Source organism: Cricetulus griseus, chromosome 2, assembly GCF_003668045.3.
Source record: "Cricetulus griseus strain 17A/GY chromosome 2, alternate assembly CriGri-PICRH-1.0, whole genome shotgun sequence".
NCBI classification, from domain to species: domain Eukaryota; kingdom Metazoa; phylum Chordata; class Mammalia; order Rodentia; family Cricetidae; genus Cricetulus; species Cricetulus griseus.
In genome coordinates, this window is record NC_048595.1 from 204,026,437 (window position 1) to 204,053,116 (window position 26,680).

The 26,680-nt window shown below is 40.6% G+C and overlaps 1 protein-coding gene across 1 annotated transcript; it reads left to right on the forward strand.

Annotated features, from left to right (window-relative positions):
• Positions 1–363: 363 nt before the first annotated feature.
• Positions 364–26,455, forward strand: Nrep (neuronal regeneration related protein). The gene is made up of 3 exons (XM_035439055.1): positions 364–427; positions 20,110–20,187; positions 24,708–26,455. Exons 1-3 carry the CDS (start codon positions 425–427, stop codon positions 24,831–24,833), a joined length of 207 nt encoding a protein of 68 aa, XP_035294946.1. The 5' UTR covers positions 364–424; the 3' UTR covers positions 24,834–26,455.
• Positions 26,456–26,680: the final 225 nt, after the last annotated feature.

The following is a 26,680-nucleotide window of genomic DNA, read 5'->3' on the forward strand; positions in this document are numbered from 1 at the left end:
GTCTTGATTGCAAATATACTGCCAGTAGTATGTCTGGGAACAAAGAGCCGCCAGAAAACAATCTATTTTTATCACTTGGGTCTACTTTTAAGTTGCTAAACCTTTTGAACTGCAATTTAAAGATGAACCAGACACTAAGAATAGCCCAGGACTGCAGAGCCACCTGGGATTCCTTTGTCCCCTATGTAAACCTGTAGACCACTTGGAAGGCTCTAGCAGGGACTCCAGTGGTTAGAATAATTTGCATGGAACTGTGTTCAACACACAAAGTGGTTATTTGCCTGTGACCTCTGAGGAGGCATTTTTGCATTTGCCGACCTGTGTCGAAGCAATGTGTCTACTGTATTTAAACATGTTTTGCAGGTTGGTCTCCCTGGACTGAAGAAAGGGAGAATAGAAGCCCAAGACTATTAAGATTCTCAAAATGGTAAGAAATGGTCACCAGAAGAAATTCTCAGTAGCTTCCTATCAATGATTACATATGAGTATCAACCCACCCTCATCCAGCCTGACTCTATTGTTCCTACCCTGGCTGACCTTTCAGAGGTTCTGCTCCAGCATGTGGGAGCTTGGCAGTACAGCATCTATATAAATTGGATGTGGTGAATTGGATCTGTTGACTTGCAGTCATTTTGAATAGAAAACTAAGATTCCTGTTTTCAGAGCTAGGATGTTTTAACTCAAAGAGAAGAAGTATTCTGTTCTTATGAAGATTGGCATGTTGTGACATACATGAATGAAGAATGACAGTAGGGTTCAAGCAAAGCAATGGGTCTTTTATTACAGATAGCCTGAACTTACCCCAAAACTGTGAGTCTGTGTCTAAGTAACAAGCTATAGCATGTGCTGTCCTCAATAGCAGTTGATACGATTTTTAATGAATACATCATGCATTGTTATTCAAATATGTATTTTTTTTCCTGACTTACAACTTCCTTTAAAAGAGACATTTCAGTTTTAGAGGGCAGGCATATTAACCTCTAGATTAAAATGTATCAGTTTCTCACAAGGAGTATGATCCACAGAGAAGATAGTTAAATTTCTGATTAAATAAAGTAACAGAAAATACACAAAAGCTGCCAAATACATATGTTAAACTTCTGTAGGGAGAAAAAAAAAGACAAAAATGTTGTGCAGGTCTCTGGGCAGCATGCCTTCCTGAAGATGTTGATGGCTCTCACAATACCTATTTCCTACTTAAAATGTGTGCTTTCCTAACTTACTTCTTATTTTCTTCTTTCCTTTTTTTTCTTTTAAACGAGGGTGGAATTTAGTGAATTAAAATTGGATCTGATATAGTTCATGTTTTCTTTGAGAACAACCAAGAATTAGCTTCCCAGGAGAAAGATGAATCAGAGGCAATTAAATGAGTTCAGATTGGCTCTCGTTTAGAAGGGAGCCTTTTCGTTTTTTTTTTGTTTTGTTTTTGTTTTGTTTTTTTCATATGTCTTGCCTGTCATTGCAACAAGTGGGTGTCAGAGCATTGAGCAAAGTAGGTTTTGCTAGGACTGGTTTGCTAATGATGAAATTAAAGAATTGGGGCAGAAAGACAAAAGGAGGGAACATAAAATCAAGCTAATCAATGAGCTCCTTGCAGGCAGTTCCCTTCATCTTACCTTCCCAGTTAGCCATCTTTGTAAAGTTGTGAGGTGGTGGTGCAGTCTCGTTTTTATTATTCAGCTCTTTAACTGGAGTAGCATCAATCGCCTCTATCCTAGGCCCCCTACTCACCTTGTGCCACCGGAGATAGACCACAAAGGCTGGGTGTTGCAATGTATCAAGTGACAGATTTAGTTAAACATAAATAGGACCATTGAACCCTGCCAGATCCAGTCCTATAGATCAAGGTCAAAGCAAAACACCACATTTCTGTAGTAGGGGGTGGAGTGTGCTTTGTGAAGGCAGACTTGCATGCCAAGCTGAGAATGAAAGTTGGGGCCATTCAGAGGCAGAAAAACAAAGACAAATTAATATTAAACGATAATTTCCCTTACATGCCCATGTTGTGTGGTGGCAGAATGGACAGTCACAGTTTCTTTCTCTTGGGAGGATTTTACTGGTGAAAAAAAAAAAATCTTACAACTTTTTGTTGCTCCTTTCATCAAGATGTCAGGCCCTTCTGGCACAAGCCCATGCCTGAAATAAAACCACCAGCAGTTATTGTCTGAAGGGGATTCCAAGTCACTTTCTAGAAATCCTTGTATCTGGAAAGTCTGAGCTATTAAAAATCTTGGTTTATAGTAAAGTTAAAAAAAAAGTTTCAAATATATTTTTTAACCTGATACTAGAGATATCTTCAACCTCTCTACCTTTTTAGTAAAATGAAGTTAATTTCCTTTCTTTGATTAAAACTGGGGTTACTTTGTAGAACTCTGTTTCTAGTTTACTTAAAGATTTGCTCACATACAGTAGAAATTACTTATGGGAAGCAGGGTGTTTAGCTGATGGCCATCCCTGGAATATGTAAAAGCATTGCTTTTTTCTCTTAAACATACATCTCTATCTACATAGTATAAAACACTACAGAGAATCTAATTTCCATATACTATAAGGGTTCATTTCAAATCCAAATTTATAATCTAGCCAGCCCAATGTAAGAAATGAGTCAGTAAGCTCTAGAATCCTACAGGTTGTGGTAGAGTATCTGGTCTTTTTACACACCCTGAGTTGGTAGGTTAGTTGCAGTGGTTAGTTTTTGTCAACTTGACATAAACTAGAGTAACCTGGGAAGAGGGAACACCAACTGAGGAATGGCCTCAATCTTACTGGCCTGTAGACATGTCTGTGGGTTATTTTTCTTGATTAATGATATGGGAGGGCTCAGTCCTCTGTGGGTGGTGCCACCCCAGGCAGGTGGTCCTGGGTGTAACAAGGCAGGATAAGCAAGATGTGAGGAGCAATCTTCTCTGTTTCAGTTCCTGCCCTCAGGTTCCTATGTTGACCTCTGTCCCAGCTTCCCTCAATGATGGGCTATCACTTCTAGGCCAAATGAACCCTTTCCTCCCCAGGTTGAATAGGTTATAATATTATTATAGCATCAGAAACCAAACTAGAACTTAGGGTTTCACAATAGCAAATTGGAGGCATGCAAGTGTCATAGAGTGCTGTTTACATTATTAAAATAAATAGAATGATACATATGATGATCCTCAGCTCTATGGCACCTTTCATGGCACATTTTGTACATGGGCCTCTGAGTACAAACACAGAGGGTACAGTCACATAAAAGTGTTGGCAGTAATGCCTGAGGTGGTAACAACCCAAGAATTCTGTCAAGTTGTTAACTCTAAGCATAGTTTTCTGCATCTTATTGACCATCATATTATCAGCATTTTTAGTCTTCCCATAAACATGCCCTTGCTTTTATTGTTTGTAATTTGTAGAGTTTTACATAGTTTTTTAATTACTAAAAGTCTACAGGGATCTTTGGGATTTTTTCATTTCATATAGCTTTTTGCTGTTTTCATTTCTAGACCTGTATTTTATGATGTGTTGTTGATTTGTGGGTTTTATTTTGTATATGTCAGTGAAGAGACTTATATGAGTAATCCCCAAATAAGAATTTTGAATATTTAAATATCTGTTTACCTGGTCACTAAAAGCCCTTGAGTGCATGGCACATACAAATATGACTTGTATATGTCAATGAGGAGAAAACATCTCAGAACATATATTGAAACTACCTTGAAAAACCAGATTTTTTAAGCCACTGCCAAAGTTATAGTCCTGCTTTTACCCTCTGTGGAGTAAACCTGCCTCCTGGTATGTGTTTGCCATGGACTCCTAGTGGCATGAACATGGACTTGGAGTGTCTTAACAGAGACCTAGGAACTAGAACAGTTTTAGTTCTCTTTCTGGCTGCTGCTGGGCGTTAAGACAGATGAGATGACTCTTATAGCATCCATGGCACTCTGCTTCCATAGAAGCTGTGAAGGATCCATCAACTGCTCAGAAGACTCCTTCAGCAGTTCCCTGTTAATGTCAACTTCCTGGTTAAAAAAAAAAAAAAAAAAAAAAAAAAACAGCAAGGATTAGAAAGGGCTGATTCTATTGGTAGCCCATGTCAAGTCGCTAGGTTTGGGATGTAAATTGACAAGTTGCTGCAGTGACTTGTGGTGCTAGCTGGGAGGTAACTTCATATGGTGCCATCTTGTCTTTCACCAGGTCTTCCTGTGCCCACGAAGGGAGAACTGGTGATTGTTTGGGGAAATAGGACAGAAGAGATAATCAGTCTCTCTGGGTTTAGATCCAGTCCTGCTTCCTCCTGAGCTGCAGAGATAGTCAGGTTGGAGGTGGTACCTGAGCACCTACTATCTTGGACTAGCAAATCTTGGAATAAATAGCTATTCAAAGTGTGTTCCACTTTAACTCTATGTATTTCTTGAAAAGTTAGATATAGGTCAGATTATCATAAGTATACAAAGGGAATTCACTTCATTTTAAATCTTAAATTCTTCCAAAATCCAAAAATGCACTTTTAAAATATAAATTTTGCACTGATGAATAAGTAATCCCCAAATAAAATTTTTGAATATTTCAATATCCATTTATGTGGTCACTAATAGCCCTTGAGTGCATTCAGATGCCTTGAAAGGTGGCGCTGCAATGTCCTTGACACCATGCTTTCTCATTAGTGCTGTTCATAGCTGGGAAGTTTTTAAAGACCATATCCTTACAGCTCCAGTGAAATGGAAGACTGAAATAATTGTCTGAATAACCAGGATTTAAAAAACTTCTGATTTCATCTGATTCACCTTGGTAATTCAAATGCTGGAGTGATGTGGAATTGGAAGGATGTGCTTGCCTTATCTATATAATTCTTGTGCTAGAGACAAGGCACTCTTATCAGCAAATCCAATCCAGATACACAAAGGGGAAAAGATTCAAGAGTGCTTGGACTATGGTATTTTGTCTGATGGTATGTTGTTGCAAGATTCCAACTTTAAACTGCTCTTTTGGCTTGAACTAGCAAACAGCTTAGCACTGGCTCTAAATTTATCCAAAGTAGACATTTAGGTACATTATTATCCTTGAGAGAGTTTCAATAATATTTCACCTCATTGGCTGAAAGAAAATCACAATGCTTCTGTCTACTGCATCATGAATACTGCCAGCCATTACTTTGTGACTTAAGCATTTAAATCTCTCTCCATTAAATTCTTGGTATCAATCTATTCATTAGTAGTGATGACATGCTACTAACCCCAATGACATAACTTGTTAGTAGCTCATAAGCTTTTTTCATATTGCCCAATTGATTATAAGCCTACAAAGATCATATTTCATGCTTAGAAATGGTAAATATGTAGTAGAAGCCTAATAAATATTTTGTGTGTGCTTGCTGATATCTATTAAGTTGGATGTTTTAAAATTTAGCTCTAATGAGTTACCATGATTAGTTCTTGTGAAGTAGAAGTAATTTGTATCATTAACCTCTCCTTGTAAAGCCCCAGGAATCCAAAATGAATGTAACTTTCATTTAACACAACAAATTATTTGCCATTACTTCTTATAAGGGCAAGAAACTTTCTGGTTAAACCATAAAGTATGGCAGTTGCCAAAAGAGAGTAGTTTGGACTGCTTCGGTTCCCAGTATTTGGAGCCATGCTCTGAGTAGGCAGTGAGGGTCTGGCAGTCAGGGTTTGATCCGGCTGTGGTACTCAAAGCTCACAGTAGCTTATCCTACAGCTGTAAAAATCCTCTCCTGAGTCCAGGAAGAGCTCCACTGTCAGCCTTGTGACTTTAGCACTCATTTATTTCCAGTATAATCTGAATCTATGGTTGCAAGGACGCAAAGGCAGCATGCCTGAAAACACACGAATAAGAGGAGTTCACAGTGGGAATATACACCACTGAATAGCATTTTCACCTAAGCACCGTGCATAGTTCTTTAGATTGCAGAAGGCACAAACCTGGCCCCTAGCCTCAGTGGATGCATATTCTAATTATAGAAGTAAGACTAGCATACACAGTGAATCTAACAAACACTGCAAGACTCCATAATCCAGGACTAAGTGTAAGATTCAGAGACAGACACATAGGATGAGGATGGATGGTACCATTGGAAATCTCTCTTATTGATGAAATAGAAATTAATCTAGAGCTAGAAATGGCAGGTTTACCATGCATGCCAACTCTGACTCCTTGCACCTGTGGCTGACTGTATCATTCAGCTTCCACATCTGTCGTCCATCCTGAGTGTGGTATCAAAATCCTCAATGTAGTATGCACTCTTGCCTGATGTTAGCACAAAATTTAAGCGCTAGAAGTGAACTGTTTCCTTCTTAAGAGAGAATAATATGTCTTATTACATTTTCCATTCTAAAGTCTTGAAATTAGTCTTTACTAAACATTGGGCACACAAAGAATTAAGTATGTCCAGGTAGATTTAGAGGAGGCAGAAGAGAGTTCTAGACAAAAAGGTTAGATCAAGACGTTATACTTGCAATTGTGCTTCTTCCCTGTTAGGGACCTCTGTGCTGTCAAGGATGGGCCTCAAAAATTAGACCTAGAAGTGAAGTACTCGACGTGCTAAGCAATAAGAAGCCACTGAGCAGGCATCTTCCAGATGGCAGAGTGCACTCACTCAGGTTACCAGACTATCTCAGGTTCTGTCTTCCGATTGAGTAGCGTGTCTCCCACTCACATACTTTCTGGTTAAAGGTACAGCTGACTTTATTGCAGCCTTTTACTGTCCTTGGACCGAGGGTCACACTAATGGGAAAAGGGATACCTCTGGCTGGTGATCTGGAAAGGGGAAAGGAAGCCTGCCTCTTATTCCTCCCAAGGCAGCAGCAACCCTTCTTTCTGACAAGTCCCTTAGTGGTGTCCACAGAGCCAGAGGGGCTTCCTGCTGTTCCTGATGCCTAGAAGGACTGAGTTCCTTCCAGTTAGGCAGATTAGGTGCATGCTCAGGGACTCAGCCCCTTGTCTCCCTCAGGTCTTCCTGACTAACAAGACAAACTTAGAAGTGCAAGCCAGCTCCAAGCAGCATCTTAATAAAATTGTTGCCATTTGAGTCCTGTAAACTTGTATGTGTAATCAATAGCCATGAGTATCTGAGGGAAATCTCCTCACATAATTCACCAAAGTTGGGGAGAGCCAAGTCTGTCCGTCAGGGACTTTCTCAGAGCCCCACTTTGGGAGGTGTTAGCTTCAAGATCGCCACAGGAAGTGACAGGACTAGCACCCAAAGCCTCTTTAGGTGAGGTGGGCCCATCCAGAGCCTTTCAGTGAGGGCAGTAGAGGCCAGCACCTGTAGTCCCTTCATGTGAATTGGGCTCTTCTCCAAACCCTTCAGTGAGGGCAACATAGATGAACATTGCTTCTAAGACTGTTTATCTGCCTTCCATCATCATTTTCACAAATATGTGTGTTTTCAGTGCTTGTTCTAGATTTTCCTAATTTTAATTTCTGGGGTGAAACCACTTGCTAGGAACCTTTGAAATATCCTTTATTTGTAGCTATGATTGTGATTAGTCAGGTCACTGTCACAGAACTCCTTCATTCTGTGTCTTTTGGGGGGGGCGGTTGATCTATTATGGAATGCACCACCTAACAAAATAAAGATGTTCTTCAAGACAGAGTGATCTCCGAAATAATCCTAGTATCCCTGGTGGGAGTAATCTCATGTGCCTTGTCCAGGTGTCACATCAGTACCCTTCTTCTTTGTGCTAACTCACTAAAGCATGTCTTCCTAAACCGCTAAGGTTGTGAGCTTGAAGTACTGACACCCTGACCCTCATGTAAGCCTGCCCTTCTTGGTAGCAGTAATGGCTGTAACATCTTGCTCTCCCCCCTTTTCCTCTGTGGGTAGGGTGATGAATTTAGAGATGGGAATTCAGAACTTTTGAACAGCTAGTAAAACAAGTTGGCATTGTCATTACATAGAGTGGAAGCAAACCCTAACCTTAACATGTTCTGATGGGACCTTGGAATGGAGCCTATATCCATACACCAGGTTGATCTCTGCTATAATACGCAACATGAATCTGGCATGTCCCCAGTGGTTAATAAATGCTTCAAGACTTGTGGAATAAATAAATGAGTCAATGGTCATAGATACATGACAGTTGGACATTTCTGGCCAGAACCAGGTGGCCTACTTTAGGATTTACAACCAATAACAGCCTGACCCTGTGCAGAGTTGCAGTCGCTCAGATTATTAATCTTGTGGTCCAGGAAATAAGATAAATCTAGACAAATGATGCATTCATTGACCATGTCTCTAGCACTGAACATTTTGGAAGCCTTGGGGTTAGGGAGGTAGGGGAAAAGTTATGTTGGAACTAGCCATCCTAGAAGCACAACTCTTTAAACTCAATTCTATGCACTTTTCTTTTTACACCCCTTTAAGCAGAGTGGCAACATGTTAGCTCAGAATGCTAGATTTGTTCCATTTGCCGTTTCCGGGATGCTGGCTGTGGAGTACCTTTGTGCACTCAGTTAGTAGTGACATGTTTGCAGCAGGCGGCAGGGATTGCCTCTCAGTACTCTAATGGATGCAGTGGAGCAGAATCTCCTCTGGCTTCACAGTGGTGAAATCTCTTAAGACAAAATTATTGCTGAGTATTTCCTTGGGCTGCTTTCTAAAACCTTCAGGGTATTGTGATTATATAGCTGGAGGCATTTCAAAGCCCTTATTCCAGAATGCTTGGTTCAGTGTCCCTTCTAATTTTTATGGAGGATAATACAAGAATGACTTGAACTTGAGATGAAGGAAAAGATGTAAGAGAGTGTGGCTAAAGAAAGGAAGGTCTATTTGCTCCTTTTTGGCTGAAATGGACAGTTAGGGACACTGATTGGAAAAGAGGAGAGCACAGCCAAATAGCTGCTGCCAATGAAAATACTGAATCAGAGCCTTACCGATGGGTGGTTAGAACAGAGGGAGTTTCAGAAAGTGCAAAGAAGTGTTGGTGTGGCTGGCCAGCTCAGGCCCTGCAAGTCCTGCACTCAGATCACTATCACACAGCTATCCTTTGATTACTGGGGCAGGTAACAGCCTTCCTGGTGGAACGGGGTTTGATACAATTCCAGTGGGGAAAAATACCACAAGCTGAACAGGGAGAATTTTACAAAAGTTGTTTTGTTTAATATAGGCCCAGGCATTTTGAGGACACTTTTATTGGGTAAAGTTGGTGTCTAATAAAGGAGACCATGTTTTTTGGTTTTTTTTGGACAGGCAAGAGTTAGAAAGTAAGGGAAATCACTGCTTCTTGAACATTCTCTGTGAAGGAAAAACTGTAGTCGGTAGTTAGATGGATAAAAGCAAGGGAAAGCCCTGCCCCAGTAAGTGTTTAGTATTAACTCCTCAGTACTCCACCACAGGGGAGTTTCATATCCTTCACTAGGTCATCCTTGTGAAAGTGATCCCAAGGCTTGTTGAGACCATAGTCTGAAAGTTAGTCAGGCACTTGCTAAGTGGGCATATCAGCAGGTGTGGGGTTGGCAGCATATGGTTGAGCAGGCACCCTAATGCGCTGTAGGAACTCAGTTGAACCAGATGAAAAAAAGAACACTGTACAAGGCACAGCCGTGGTTCAAAGTTGTGCAGCATCAGAGGGTTTCTGATGACTAAGGTAATTAGAACTTGAACTGGTGAATTGTATTAACCAGCCCACTGCTTTCCTGAACTGACTTTCTTTGATTTGTAGTGTGTGTGTGTGTGTGTGTGTGTGTGTGTGTGTGTGTGTGTGGTTCACCCTTGCATGTACATGTAGAAGCTAGAGGTTGAAGTTCACTGTCTTCTTTAGTTGGTATCCATCTTGATTTTTGACACCATATTCCTTATTAAGCTAGAACGTGCCATTTCAGGGAGAATGACCGGCAAGCCCTTGAATCCACTGTCTCCACCCAGCACTGAGGTCACAGACACTTGCTGCCACACTCAGATTGTGCATGAGTTCTGGGGTGTGAACTATGGTTTTCCTGGTTATGCAGAAGCACTTTTACCACTGAAACATCTCATCAGCACCTCTATCCCCTAAAAGCCTTTTGGAAAATTGTGTTTGCTTCTTGGATGGTCCCAGTCTAAATCAATGGGACATTACTTATTGATAAAAATGTGCATTCTGTTTTACAAAGTGCCTACCAGATACCCACCACTTCACAGAAAGTAAGGACTTTGTAATATTTTTTTCATGGATTGATTGGACAATTGAAATTACATACTTAACCAATTAGTTAATACAGAACCAACATATCTGCTTGTATCCTTAAGCCCTCTGTCTTCATATGTTTATATCTTGATTATCTGTATTTGATTTTTCTGAAGCCCCAATGATCTGTACCAGGCCAAGTCTCCGAGCTTTGCTCTCTTGTAAAGTATGATTACACACTATCCAGTGTTTTGGCCTGGCAGTTTGCTTAGTTCTTGGTAATAGAATCTTAAATTATTCAAATCTTGTTATAGTGGTCTGGGAGGCAGGTCTCCACATCTTTTTATTTAATCTTTACTAACTCTCCCTACCCCCTCTTTTTTTCCTCAGGTCTGTTTTTTTTAAACTTTAATTTTATTATATGAGGCTTGGTTGTCTACACTGTCATAATCAATTCAATCAGAGGTTCAATTAAATTTATTCTTTGGCCTCATAGAAGCATCTTATTTGATGCTGTGAATTTTTACTAAAATCACCAGCTGTTCTTATGCTATAACTTTGGTTATGGTCAAATGTAGTTTTCCATGTGGTCTGAACATGAAATAAGACACATTTTAATGCTTGTTATTTGGTGTCCTTAGACCATGGCCACCTAGTAATTGGCTTGTTAATCCTTCTCCATCTTTTCATTAGCTTGTCTTTAGAACTGTCCGGATTTCTGCTACATTAATTAAAAGTTTCCAAATTAAATCATGGTAAATCTATTTTCTTTCTGAATTTCTAATGTCTAGTAGCTTTCTCACCACCTCTCTGCTCTAATTCATGTTTATTTTCTTCCTTTTTAGTCAAGATCACATTCTATTTTATGCAGTGCATGGTTTGTCTCCACATATCACTTCTAAAGATAGATAAGATTCTAATTCTCTTAGCAGTTTGTTTCAAAGTTGACTAGAGTTTTGAAAAGCAAAGTTATAGTGAACAGGACTTCAAATATTTTCCATGAAAGATAACAATATGCAGAATTAGAACGGCCTTTGTAGGCCATGTGAGGAGGAGCTGTTGGAGAGTTCATTTGGGGGTCATATTAAAACAATGTGGTTTCTCAGCAAATGGTCTTTGTCATTTGCTGCAGCAATTGCTAGATACATTTGTGCTGTGTTGATCATTTCCTTCCAGGGAAGTTGAAAGAGAGGGAGGGAGAGAAAGTGAGGAAGGGAGAGGAAAACTGAAAGACAAGACAGAGCCTGCCAGTGTTTCTTAGGTTGGGTTCAGTAACCTCCAAAATCTTAGTGTAGCCGTGTTGAAGTTTCTGCTTCTGTAGTAGATTTCCACAGCAGCAGTTGAGGACTGTGGAACGAATCTTGTGTCCTCAAAGACGGCTTCATTTTCTCTCTATTTGAAGGAGTGACTATCTACTGGAAATAGGTTTTAGAACAACAAATAATTTGAGAAAATTGCTTTTGACAGTGGGTATCAGAAATCTGTCTACATTTCATCTCCAGGGCACTAAGAGGGGATGCTGGGCACCCTTGGGGGTTGAAATCAGGCCTCTCTATTCTCTGGAGGGCCTCAGAGAGACAGTCCAGGTGACTCTAGGGAAAGCACAGTGTCAGTAGTGACAGGTAAGTCACTACTCCATGTTTTGATTGTGTGACCCTGGGAAAGACCCGCCAACTCTCCCTCAGTGTTTTCATCTATAAAATGGTGAGAGGAGAGTGGTCCCAGGAGTGCCTCCCGATGTGCTTGGCCTTGGTGCAAACACTGTGGATCGGCTCATTTCATCCTTATAGAGGTAGGGATAAATTTTGCCCAGGGCTGGGGGTGAAACTTTGTGGTGGAGTGCTGGCCTGGCATGCAAAAAAAAGGTCCTGGGTTCCCTCCCCAGTACCACTAAATAAATAAACAAATCCATATGCCTACAACTTGTTTTCTAAAAACACAAATGTAAATTGGAGTGTGTAGCTCAATGATAGAATGAATACTTAGCACTGAGCTCATTTTCTGTAAGGGGAAAGGGAAGCAAACAAAACAAAACAAACCTAAGCATTATGATGGACTCCATGATACCTTACTACATATAACTGTGCATCTGTGAATTTATACACTCTGTCCCTGTGGGTTTCCACAACGCCCACGTGTTTCTCATTAGTTTCTTCTCTAGTATACTTGTGGTGTTTGGTTAACAGTGGAATGAAAACTCAGGATGGGGGATAAAACAAGGTTGGTGAGTAACTTCAGGGTTTATAGTGATGGTCTAAGTTTAAACAGGGTTTTCATAGTAGTTAGAATACAGGTGGGATTTTGGTTGGGCACTTTCCCTTCTAACTTAGAGTTCCCTTTCCAGCCAGGTTCACAACTCTTAAGGCATTGCTTCTTTCTTGATGCCTTGTTCTGAAATGCTCTTTCCGCTTGGGATGGAGGTAGGTCCTCCTCTGTTCCTTTGCCTTCCAGGACTCTTCAACAGACAGGTTTTCAGTCTTCAGCCCCTGCTTCACTTGGAAGCTGAAAACCGGGCAGTGTCCAGGGCTGTAGCACATCCATTCTGAACTTAGCCCATCTCTCTTGTTCATCTAGGTGTGTGCTGATTTGTCTAGAGGGCAGGCTGTGGGAAACTGCTTAGTGGCCTCTCTTTGACATACAGATCCGTAGACACTGTGCCTTTTCTGGAAAGGCCAGGCTTCTCATAAGCTGTGTCTTATGTAGAAACAACTTTCCCTCCAGACCTGAAGGTCTGTGATGAGACTGTGAGGGTACCTCAGTCTACACAACAGGACAGCGCTCACTCCACAAGCACTGACCTATGAGGTGACTTTTGCCAAATGCCAGGCAGGGTGGCTGCAGCCGCCAGCAGAGGACAGTGCCCTGATGGAAAGAGTGAATATTTCCTTTCAGAATGGACTCTTGTGGAGGAAATGCAGGTCTTCTGGAAAGCATATTCTTAGGTCTTTAACAAAAGTCAACCAGATGAATGTTCCAGAATGTCTTCAGATGTTCAGGGCAGCAGTCTATCTCGGTATCTGCCCAGACCATGGGAATCCAGCATTCTCTGATCCAGCATTCTCTGTCTAGATTATTAAGTATCTCACTAGTCTTTGACTGAAGGCTTTAGCAAAAGAAATACAGTTTTAAGCAATTGTTCTTTCATTTGGTAAAGTTTTTTTTTAATTTTAATTCTTAACGGGTAACATAGTAGTGTTTTGGAACAAAGAAGAGGGTAAATAGCATCCTTGGTGAGAGAAGTAAGACTTCTGATAGCTATTTGAAGACTAAAACTTGGAAAAGCATTACCCAAAGTGATTGACACCCATAATATCAAGTCTATATAAACTTGGAGGCTGGTTAATTTTGCTGTGTGATGTTTTTATTAATTTGCAAGTTTTTTACATAATAAAGTTTATGAAATTTTAAATGTTAAAAAATATGAAGTCTGAGCTTCCTGCTAGCCTTGGGATGTCCGTAGAAGGAGCTCTGAGGTGCTGGACTGCAGGTTTGGAAGAGAACAGCAGTGCTCCTCTTCCTGTGGTAGAGTGCTGTCCTGAGGTATATAGCTGTACTTCAGCACACTGCATGTAATACAGATCCGATGGCCCAGTATTCTTTTCCTTTCAATGGACCTTCAAAGTTGGAGAAATCCCACAAGATGTGATGTTTCTCCTTTCTTGCTAACAAATGCAAACAAATTCATCTAATGGGATAAGGTGGTCCAGACTTAAAATTCAGATGTGTTAAATAAATATTTACTCTGGTTCTACTCCAGAGAGGTAGAAGATTTTACTAACATATTTGTTGGAGTCATAAGGGTAAAGACAAGCTTATGCTGTGCTTCCATGCCTCAAGGGCTTTTTGGCTTCAGCATAACAAAGGCTGTTTTCCTTTTTTATTTTCTCTCATTCATTTTTTTCCCTTTGCTGAAAAGGCAAATATACTGTGGCCTCTGCTTTAAGACAATTTTAATCACATTTGTTAATTAGTTACTTAATTTGTGTGTATGCCCATGCACACAAACACACATGCACATATGTGTGCACTTGTTACATAGGACAGTTGTGCAGGTCAGAGGACAAGAGGCAGCTCGAACTCAGGCCATCAGCCTTTCGCTGAGGCATCTCACCACCCAACTCTACTTTTTTGTCATTCAGCTGCGACTCCATAATGTCAGAATTTAAACAGCTTCCTTTGCTTTTGGCTCTGTGCTCAGAAAGTCTCTTCTCAGATTCGATGAGCTGTTCCAAAGCTTTAGTCTTGTGCTTTTCCTCGTGGTTCACTTTGAGCTGTTATCAGCTGTTTAGTCTTTGTTTTGTCTTCATTACTGAAAAGTCACCCATTAAAGTCCAGATTTGAAGTACTGAGCTTATTTCCTTGAGTGCAGACTACACTTGGCTCTGATTTCTGTACCAGACTGACCTCCAGTCCTGGGGAGGTGTCTTGGCAGAGAACTAGGAATCCCTCGATGCACGCATGCTCTCAGTTTGGGGTGTCTGGGAACCCTGATGCATGCATGTTCTTAGTTTTGGGTGTCTATAGTGTTTAGGTGGACTTTATTGTGCTAGGCAAGTTCACTGTGAAGGAGTGAGGTTGGGATAAGAGAGGGAGTTTGCTCAGTATAAGTGTTTTCTGGTGACATCAGTGCCACTCTGCTTCATCAAGCCAGTGCTGCTGACCTGGATTTGAACCATGCCCCATCAAAGCCTAGAAAATTCATGTAATGAATGGGTTTAAACGATGGTGTAGAAGAAAAGGCAGACACACATGTTAACCTTTTGTGGCTTGTCCCTGCCTTGTTTTGTTGCTACCCTCAAAGTCTTTGCTGCTATTCTTAGAAAACAAAATCTAAAAGAGTCAGCAGCCAAACAGACTATTGCATTGTGGAACAGAGGGGCTGTGAAAGCTCTTTGGGCTGACGATTAATTTCCCATGTAAACACTTTCATTTTGTTGCCAGCAAGGATATTTTCATTTCCTTTCTCTGCTAGTTGAAGTCTAGAAATAAAATTCCACAGCTGTCAAGTTCCCACACATTCATCATGGCGGCTTTACAAAGAGCAGAAAGAGTTCAGAGGATTATACTATTAAAGTCCACAAAGCTTGTTTCAGGCACTCCAACTGCTGCAGCAAAGAATTACCAGTCTTTGGGTTGTCCAGCACATAGTGTGAATGCTAACACAATCTGCCGAAAGACATGAGTCAGACATGAACATTTTCTTGGCCCATCAGAGGAACACTCACCGATGGGTCTGACCAAGTTGGGATTATCCCCCCTCCCCACACCACCAACTTTCTCCATGTTAGGGACTTGTCAGACCATGGGGACTCTGAGAGTGTCAGCAGTTACCCGGGCCAGCCACTCCTTCTTGGCAGGAAGACTCATAATGTTTTCTCTCTAATTACTCATTGTTCTAACAGCCTGTGTGTGTGTGTGTGTGTGTGTGTGTGTGTGTGTGTGTGTGTGTGTGTGTGTGTTTCATTTAGTTCCCAACACAGAGTGTTTGCCAACTTAGGCACAAGCACCTTTATGCTGCTTTCTGAAATTTGCAAGGATTCTATACATCATTTGGGTGGCCCAGTGTTTTTCATGCTTTCCTTTCTATCTTCCAGTGGCAATGGATTTCTCCCCATGTGCTTTCCCTTGAAGAAGAGTTGTCTGGATTATGCAGGCCTCTAAGATCAAGGCTCTAGAGAGCCAGCACAGGGCATCATCTTTTGGCACCGTCTGGTCTTTGGTGTGATGCTGCATAGAGAAAAATGATCTTTGTTCCTCGTTTATGGTTTCAGTTGACATTCTTCACTCCTTCGGGCCAGCTACACTCAGGACTCAGTGTTTTTTTGTTGTTGTTGTTTTGTTTTGTTTTTTGGAAGATTTATAATTGCACTACTTCAGAGGATATTAACCAAAATGAGGTGTATGAATATGTATGTAAATTCTCTTCAAATTATAGGACTAGGTTTCACAACCTCTTGGCCAATTAGGCATAGTAGAACATGTACATATGTAGGCACACACTGTTTAATTGGCAGCTAAATTATGAAATACACCCCTTTGCTATACAAAGAGTTAATTATGGAGTTGGCCACCTGCTACACTACTCTGTTTTCTAATGGCAAGGGGTGGGTATCTATCTTTTTAAGTCCTGAACAGGCCATTTGTGTACATCCTTGAAACACAATGGACCCCTCCAAGGGTAAAGAATTGCATTACAGTTATGGTCATTAATAACTAAGCCATGCAGCAGCCTATACTTCAGATTTCTGTGAAGGTTTGTTTGTTAAACAGCTAAGTAAGTGACTATTAGCTATGTGGCATATATTTGCTCAGAGTAAAGATATAATGGTGCCTTTGTTGGCCATTATCTCAGAACAGTCTTTTCAAAGAAACATTGATAAAAGCAGTAAACAAATGGGGAAAAATTTAGAAGCTTCAAAATTACCAGTTGGGAATACATAGATATCAAATTCTGCTGTGGGATATGGGAATGATAGGAAATAGGACAAAGGACTTTTTCATTCCCCTAAATGTGGACCACAAGACTACTGGAAAAAAAATAAAAAACAAACAAACAAACAAAAAACCCAAAGCAGCAAGCTTTCAAATGAAAAGCTTGAAAGAATTTAGGCAGTGTTCTAGGTTGCTTTTCTTTTTCTTTTGAAACATGAAAGACTGGTTTTTAAGTCCCCTCCATCTTTCTCTCTCTCTCTCTCTCTCTCTCACACACACACACATACTTTATTTTTCTAATTTAGAATACTAGTTATCAGTTATAATTCCTACCAGATAGCAAATGGCTTTCAAGCTAATTACCTATAGGTTTAAAAATTGAAGTTATTTTTTTTAGGGACTTGACAGAATAAAGTAAGTCCTCAAAGAGAGGAGAAAAGAGGGAGAAAAGGTAGAAAGGAAGAAAGGGAAAAAAAGTGAGCATTTTATTCTCAATGTGTATGCTGTGCTGGGATATTTAAACTTAAGGCCCAGCAATCAAATCTTCAGAGAATGGGAAATCGTACATTTTCATCATAAGCCATATTTAAATGTATATCATAGATTTAAGTATGTTAAGACACCTTCATATAACCCTATTCCTAATCTAATCATCAGTGAGGTAAATATAGCTTTGTGGGAAAAGGTGTGTTAGCAGGCTCAGAGACAACTATGAACACACTTTCAGGCAAAATCAAATAAAAAATGCTAAATTCTTCCTTCTGTATATTTTTTAAGTAAACACTCACGTTTTTGTAGTTGTCAAAAATATAGCTTGTATCTCTGGGCCCCTATTTGGATTCTAAGAGAGTAATATTATACAAGGATTTGATGGAAAATTTTTCTGTTGATTTTTCCACATGGAAGAAGGTTTTGAAAGACCACGTGCTTGTGATGATAAAGGCCTTTGTTTTACTTGTTTAATAGGACAGTCTTAAGGTATTTTCATGTTTGTTACCCAGAACATTTGGGTTTCTGGGCTTCGAGCCACCATCCCCCAAAGTAAGAACTCAATAAAGTGTGAAAAAGAATGTTACTTTAGTTTTCATGAAAATTATGAAGTTGGATTCAGAAAAATGCATGTAGTTAGAGCCACATTCGTAGTTGTGTAGCATGAAGCAGTCTTTACCAAGGAGGAAGAGGGGTTTTAAGTGGGCATACATACAGGGACTCCAATTTGGTCCATGATGTATTCCTGTTGTCTGACTCCCATCAATATCTGTAGGTCCTCATCAGGAGTCTAGAATGCCAGGAAGGGTACAGCAGCCAGTGACACTGTTGGGTCCTGAGAGCTACAGTGGGCACAGGGGTGTCTTCCTGCTTGGAGCACATTACCCTTGAATTTACCCATCAGTCTGTTCCTGGATTTGCATCTAATATTAACTAGCTTCCCAGAACTTCTTGTTGCCAACCAGCCCTTCTCCTGCCAGAATCTCTGAATATTACACTGCATGTTGGTTTTGCTTGTTCTTAGTTGACACATGCTGTAGTCACATTGATATGCTAAATGCTAAAGCAGTGTGACTTTGTTAAAATGGAGTGTCCCCAGAGAAGCACACAATCACAAATGTCATTTCTTGACTTTGCCTTTGGTTCCTGGGGAAAATATTTCTCACTATTTATTTACTTTTTAATTGTAGTGATAATGTTGAAAAGTGATCAGTTACTGAGGTCAATTTATGTTACATGAACTTACTCTTGATTTCAATTTGGGGTCACACTGGGCTTTTAGGCTAAACTGGGATTTTATGTGCTGTGATTTTGTTATATGCCTTGAAAAAATAGCTTATTTATTTTAGAATGTAATTTGATTCCCTCCTGTCTGGGTAGAGAGAATGCCAAGACTGGCTGCCTGTCCCCAACAAGGCAGATGGTGTCATTCTCTAAGAAGGAGCAGGGCAGAGGAGGGACAAATCTATGAAAGGAAAATGGGGAAGACTTGAGGGAATCACATGGTTCAGAAAGCAGCTGCACCCCAAAGAGAGGAAATGGTTCCCCTCTGACAAGATGAGCCCTCGGGTCCTTAAGAGCCAGAAGTGGGTGGTGGGCTGGCACTGTTTTGAGGCAGGGTGGTAGAGAATAGATGTTTTGCTTTAGAGGAAATGTGATACCAGCACCATACTGGAAAGAACAGAGCTTCAGTCTAGGAACCTAATTCGAGTTGCAGTCCTGATCCACAATGTGTTACTTTGGGCAAGTTGTCCTGACCTTCATGAGTTTTCCTTTTCCCATGTGTGTAATTAAAATATTCCTATTCATAGGCCAACTGCTGTAATAGATTAAATAGTGTATACAGTTACTCTGTGAGCTATGAGGTGCCATAAACATTGCTGATAGAACAGCAAAGATAGTTATCATTACGTTATCCAAGAAAAGGAACACACAAGCATCCATGTTTCCCTCTTCAGACCCCCAACCAACTAGATTGATTGAGACAGACCAAATATTAACCACTAATTCAACAATTAGTGCTTCCAAAACTGAAAATGGCATGCAAGTCTCTTTGTTAATCTGTTAATGAGATATGCTTCTTAATCATTATGGTATAGGAGGCTTATTTACAAAACGTAGATCTGGAACCATCTCCTCTTGTTTCACCCCTCACTTCGGGCAGTGTGGTACCAAATGTGAATTAGTTCTGACAGATGGCTGTTGCATTCTGACAGACGGCTGTTGGAGTCTGTTTCTAATTTTTTTTTTTAAGGATTTCACAGTTTTCCACTCTAAATTCGTTCAGTAATTTAACAATTCTTGTGCCAAGTTCTTTCTTATAGCTGACCTAAATCTGTAATTTGTAGTTTTAAGTCTCCCCGCTACACATACTCCCTCCATCTTGCTTTCTGGAAATAGAGAACAGCTGGCCAGCAACCTTATGCTAACAACCCTTTGTATATTTAAGGAAGACTTGCTCAGCTGGCCTCCCTCCCTCTACCTCCGCCCACCCTCAGAATTCATCAACTCGTATTATCTGGACCATTCATTGCACAGCTGCCAGATCCCTGCCCCTCTCTCAGATACTCGGCTGCTCCAGGGAGCTGGATACAGTGTGGTATGAATGACCCAGTAGAGCTGAGAGAATATAAGACATTTCTGCCCTCCTCCTTTGCTTTGTGTCTATTCTCCAATCTTCTGATAGAGGAGGGATAATTCCTAACAGTGTTGATCACTACCTGAACATTCATGTCATCAGCATGGAGACTTGCAAGGATACTCATGGAACGTAAGATGCTTTGAAAGCTATCCACCACAGCTTAGCACACCCTGCCAGACGTGCCATTAAGTTGCCACTTTGCCTGCTATAGCTAACAGTGATTGATGTCTGTGCTCTGCTGGACTCCATCTTGGAAGACTAGCCAAAGTGCTCCTGGTACAGTGCACATTAGGAAGACATGTAATGAGTTTCCTGGTGTTCTGAGAAGACAGGAAAGAGGAGAACATAGAATCTAGAACAATGGTGGGGAACTGAGCTTGTGGGTTAGGCCATGTGGTTTGTGGATGGACCTTGTTTGTGATCTGAATGTGTGCCTCTATATCTCCATAGGTTTACTACCCAGGACTTTTGGTCTGGGTCAGCCAAGAGCCATTTCTATACAAGGAAATGGAGGGAAGTCTTACTAAGGTAAGAGCCCTACCTGCTGTTTGTAAACAATGTTTTCAAGTTTGAATCGTAAACACACATAAGGAAATAAATAAGGTTTATTCATTTTCATCTTAATATCTATTATATGCTCCCATAATAATGCACTAGTGGATTATGCTGGTCCTGGAAATAACATTTTTAAAAACATTACCTAGAGCTGAGCTTAGTGGTGCATACCTATAATCCCAGCACCCCAAATGCTGAGGCAGGAGAACTCTTGAAAATTTGAGGCTAGCCTGGACCACATAGTGAGATCCTATCTCAAAACAAGGCAACAGCCAAAAGAATACAACAAGGAAACTATCATCATAGCCAGTAGTGGTACGTAACTCAGATACAAATTTTCATTTAAGAATCATGCAATCAGTGTGTTAAATTTGTAGTTTACAGATTTTGAATTTTTTTCCATCTGAGTTAGGCAAATTGAAATATTAGTGATCAACCCAAAAATAAAACAAGAAAGGTAGGTTAAAAGTGGGTGATGATTTTTTTCTTCTAGTTTTTATAGACCTAGGAAGCATTCTTTATCAATATGGTTTTGGTGTGACATCTTATTGGGACAAAGAATTGGGAATATTTTTTTTAATTAGTACTGTCCTTGAAACAAAAAGAGAAACAAGGTAAGTTACCAATTTTCCTTGTAGATACTTTGGACTACAGTTAACATCAATTTGACCTTAAAGGGAAGGATTGTGCCTTTTAGCGCTGATCTCCTGGATTCACAAAAAAGAAAGAAAGAATCTATTGAAAATGAAATTTCCATTCGGGAGTTTCATGGGGCTAGAGACGTGGCTCAGAGGGAAAGAGCTCTGCTCCTCTTCCAGAGGGTGACTGTTTGATTCCCAGCGTCTGCATGGTAGCTCACAACTGTTTTTAACTACAGTTTCAGGGAATCCAAAACCCACTTCTGGCCTCCTGGGCACTATATGCTCATGGTACACAAACACACATGCAAGCAAAAGACCCATACACATACAATAATAATTCTTTTCAAAAATATCGGTTTCCTGCCATTGAATAATGGTGCCACCCCAGATGTGACATTGCTGACATTTTCCTGCATGAGAAGACCTTATTTGCACTAAATAGTTTAAACAGTTCCCATCCATTATTGACAGAATCTCCAGAAATCCAAGTCCTGTCACCTGGCAGTTGGCATGGAAAGAAAACAACCCAAAGTCATTTTTAGTCTTTCAGAGAATTTCTGAAGGTCAAGTTGAAAGTTTTGGCAGAAATGTAGATGAACAAAATTTTATGGGGCCTGGTGGAACTAAATTTGCACTAGTCTTATAGAGATGGACTGGAAAAAAACTGAAGTACAAGACTCAACTGCATCCCACGACTCAAGTAGCAACTTAAGCCTTATTTACGACTGCCTTTGCCCCTCCTCTTCCGCTTCCTCCTCATCACTGTTATTATTATTATTATTATTTATTGTTGTGGTGGTGTTTTGATGGTCCTAGAGGTAGGACTCTAGGTACATAATCTGCCACTGGGCTACATGCTTCACACCTTAAAATTATTAATACACATCCACGTAAACTTTTGTCCTTGGACATTCTTTTCTGGGCCATATCAGGGCATAGCTCCCCTGAAGCAGTTGAGGGTGAAAAAGAAAGCAGTATAGTTAATTCTTGTCCCAGTCCACCCTCCTCACAGCACCCCTTGATACTGGCAATATCAACCAAGTGGGAAAGACTAGGTGAGTTTCCCCAGTGAGGTGTGAGGTCAGTGGTGCGTCTCTCTACTCTGTGCTACACCAAAGCATGCTCTAGGGTGGGCACGGTTAGGCAGTAGGAGCCACACCTTCAGCTCTTTTCTTAGCTCTTCTCTACATGTGCAGTGGCATTTTAAGCATAATGTACTTGTCCTTTTCCCAGAAGGAAGCATCTGGAAAAGCACACCTTTACATACCTGCATGAAAGATAATGTCAATTTACTTGGTCCAAAGCATATTACTTAGTGATAGGACTGCACTAGCAGTCAGAGAAAGGAACTCCATCCATCTAGATGTGGCTTCCATCAGAGCAAGCCTGAGTGGACATTGAGCACCTCTGCTTGCCCTCCACCCTCAGACTTCTAGATTCCTCAGGTCTCACAAGAACCCTTGTGAGTGAATGATGGAGGAAGGTGACTGTTTGACCTCAACAATCATAAGACCTGACATGTGGGCAAACAAGGTATACTGGAGACAGACAGTTCTTTAAAACAGAATGGTCAGAGTCAGGGAAGAGTGTTGGTTGCCATCTAGGAAAGCCAGGCTCCAAAGAGGAGGTGCAGAGAGCTGTCTCTTTGGGAGTTGCTCCCAGTGAAGGCGTTTTAGTTTATTGGCCCTTAAGGTCTTTCAGTGGCAAGCCTCTACATGACCTACTGATGGTCTTCTGTCATCCAGTTATTTGGGTGTCTCCCGTAGAACAAGTTAATTAAGGGCAGACTGGGTAGGGATTGTTTTTGTTTCCCTCTGTAGGCTTAAAATCCAGCAATGAGTGCAGACAAGGAATGCTGAAGTGCTCTACGGGGACATAGTAGAAGTAAGTGCTATATCAGATCTGAAACACTCCAACTTTTTGTTTCAGGAGAGAACTTCTCCCTAGCTCTCAGTTTTCAGTTAATAGTGTTTTTCATGGAGGTCAAAGGTTAGTGGGGCTGAGTCTCATAAAACCAAGCAAGACACAGCCGCCTGCTGACTTTGGGACAGTTTCAAGGCCACACTAACTGGTCAGATGAGGTGATGGCATTACTGGGAAAGTATCAGTGGATTTTTTTTTTTAAAATTTGTGGATTGCATCCAAATTTCAAGATTGAAATTGTTTTCACAACTACTATTTTTACTGTGTTTACACACTATTAATTGAGTGCCCCAAAAATATGCTCTGAGGAATGTTGTTTAGATCCTTAATGGTGTGTAAAGAATTACACTTTTATGGCTATTTACTGACACCAAAACACCCTCTGAGATCACAACCTAGATGGGACTATTAAGGGACACTGTGTGGGCTTCATGTAGGGCTTTCATGTGGAAATGACTTCAAAGTTGTAGGCACATCAGGTGTCCCTCCTAGTAGGTGTTGCTTCTTTAGCTTGAGTGACCTACCCTGAGGCTGCTGGAAATAGTACTCAGTTTCAGGTTGTCTGGAAGTTCCTGGCACCCAAATTCATCCCAAATATAAATTCAAATGTGATAATTTACAAGTCACAAAATAAGAATATTACTGCAAGCCAAATACTTCCACCCAGTCAACTTCATTGATTGAAACGTTCTTGCTAGTACCTGTAATCTGAGCAAAAAGTGGTTTAAAAAGAAAAGAAATTCTTAAAACCCACAAAGCCTATCCCCCCGAAGCACACTAAGAAAATACCAATAGGTAATGGTTTCATTAAGAGAGAGCTTTGTCTCTTTTGTGAGTGTGTCTTGATGGAACATGCTGTCTTTCTTATTTAATTAATTAAGACTTCCCTGTCAGTTGTTCAGTGGACCCCCCTTGTCCTGCTCTCTTGCTGTTAGGTTCTGTCAGCCTCCTCTGTGTGTCAGCAGCAGCAGCACAGTGTGGTCATCAGTCATCAGTCAGGCCATCATCTTAGTCACCAGCTCTGTAAGGAGAGACTTAATTCTACGCTGCCTGGATCTCACTGTCCTCTGGATGTGGGTTCTCACTCTCCTCTTCTTTCCAACAGCTGCCATCTGAGATTCCTTTACATTGTGTACATCTCCAACACTTCCGTCTTGGGTACCATTTTAGTTCTGGCATCAGTGCTTGTATGAAGTATGCCAGTTGCTTATAGAACTTCACAGAGAAAGATTTCCACATTGTGATATATTTTAAAGTATTTTATTGTATAATGGAAAGTAGCTACTCTCATCACTCCATCACATCACTCACTGAAAAAAAATAAAAATATATGGGTCTACAGAGATGACTCGGTGATTAAGAATATTTTCTGTTCTGGCAGAGAACCTGGGTTCAGTTCCCAGCACCCACACCATGGTTCACAACCATCTGCAACTACAGTTCTAGGGATCCAATGCCCTCTTCTGGCCTCCTTGGACACTGGGCATACATGCTGTACACATACATACATCCAGGCAGGCAAATGCTTAGACACATTAAATAAATCTTTTAAAATATATTGACATTCCTATGTGTACTCCCAACCCAGCTTGATCCTGGGTCCTGTCTAATAGTAGCAACTCTCCCAGAGATCTGACTCTTGAGGAGTGGTGTCTCCACCATGAAAGAAACACTTACCTCTACACAAGCAAAGGAAAGATGGTCTTTAATTGCTTCACCAGCCACTGACCTAATATTTACATTCAAGAGAATACTGTTATTATATAAACTGTTTGTAAAATAGCAGAAGTTCAAGGATAAGAAGTGGGTAGAAAAAGCAAAACAAAACAAAAAAAACCAAAAAGCCAAAAAACTTTTCAAATGGTTAAAAAAGTATGACTAAGTGTTTCTTTGTGTCTGTCTGTCTCTCTGTCTGTGTGTTTCCTGCAGGGAAGACTTCCTGTGCCAAAGGAAGTGAACCGCAAGAAGCTGGAGGAGGCCAGAGCTGCCTCCATGACTCCACCAGGCAGCCATGAACTCTGCTTCCCAAATATCAGTTACCTCTACTCTTTTTAATTGTAACACCTCCATTTGTATTGCATATGGTGTATGGGGTTTTGATGAGGTCTTGGTATCATATATGGGATTTTTTTTCTGTGTATATCATCAAATATAAGAAGAAACTATGGGACTCTAAGCCTTGATTTAGAGAATTTACAGTGGACAAATAGGTATCATCAAAACAGTTTCTAATCATTCTGACTCAAGTGAAAATGCTCAGAATTTCACACTGTGAATCCACGTTTACAACCCCTACAGGTGGGCCTTCAGGCCTGGTTCACTACAACAATGTCTTCCACAACTCAAACTCCCACTGCGCTCACATGACTGGTCCACTCCCGCCTTTTCATCACATGGCTCCCGACTGCTTCTTGCAGAGGCTGAGAGTCCCCCCACTTTTTTTTTTTCTCACTTAGATGTAACAAGCCTAGTAGTTTATGTTCATCAATTGTCTGTATATCTCTATATTTTATCCATGTACTCTTTTGATGTATAGAAGTAGTTTGAAACTCATTGTTTCCTTGTGGTAAGTGACTGAGATGCTGCCACAGGACCTGAGACACTGATGAATGGTGCTATTTTGGACTTTCAACATGCTCCTTGGCGAGGTAGCTCTGATGGAGTTATTTTTTATTTCCATGTTCTGAGAAGGTGTTGTTGGTACTCTGTTTCCCCGAATGTTGTTCTCCAGACTGGATTGTCCTGTTTTCCTTGTGTCTTCAGTGTGGCTTTCTTCTTCAGTGTTGTAGGTTGAGCAGATGCTACCAAGAGTGTGAGGGGCTGTCCTCTCATGGCTGACTCTGGTGGATATGCAGTCACAATAGCGGGAGCAATCACAAAACTGTAATGTACCTACCAGAACTCTTCCGTTCTGCAGCCTCACCTGCCTGACTTAGAAAAAGAAAAGCAATAATTCCCCAGGCATTTTGAGGTATCTCTTTGGATTCTTTTTTGTTTGACTGGACATTTAGGGGGGTAAAGGTCCACTCTTTTTTAATAAGTGCCATGTGGGGAAAAAAATCCAAAGTACTGACATCTCAGTAGGAATTTGAAAATTATACCTTTCCAAAGTTGAAGTTGGAAAAATGTCTTTATAAAATAATGATGATTATGGTGATGATGATAAAAGATAAAACACCTTTATTTGGCAGTTTTGATAAGCAAGGTATAGATTTTACATTTTTGTCCTTGCTCCCAATGAAACGGATAAACAAAAATAAAATCCGATAACGCCATCTCTTCACGGAATGTTGTTGTGTTAGCCAGACTGAAAGCCCACCTTAATTTTTATATAATGTCTTTAGCTCTTCCTTTGACAGGGCAGGCCTTGTTCTGAACTGTTTGCGCTTCTGACTGTTAAACACCAGTGACGCATGCACTGTCCTTCTTCCTTCTCTTCTTGCTCCCCCAATGGCTTGAGTTTCTTGTGCATTCTCCCCCTCCTTCCCCTACCTTTGTTAGGATAGATATATCAGCTATGTAAATAGAGCAAGAAAACAGTATTGTGCATTTGTGGCATTTATGTAGAGTTGCAGTTGTGCACTGCTGAAAATACAGGCTTTGTAACATGTGGTCTTTACTGTTGCTCTCATAGGTACCCAATGTATTTTAGCTATTTTAGTAGTATTTGTTCAATAAATATGCAAGCTGTAAGATAACTGTGATTTGGTTCATCATTGCAGAGTCATACTTTTTAATGCCTATGCAGCTTTGTGTTCCCAGGACCCCTCAAGTCAAGCCAAATGTCATAAGGGAGAGAAGACTTACCTTTCCAGAGAATTTTATCTTTGAGGGTTTTATGAGACTAGGGGCAAGGCAGGGGCTTATTAAGATGGTATTAACATTGCCTTGGTCACAAAGGA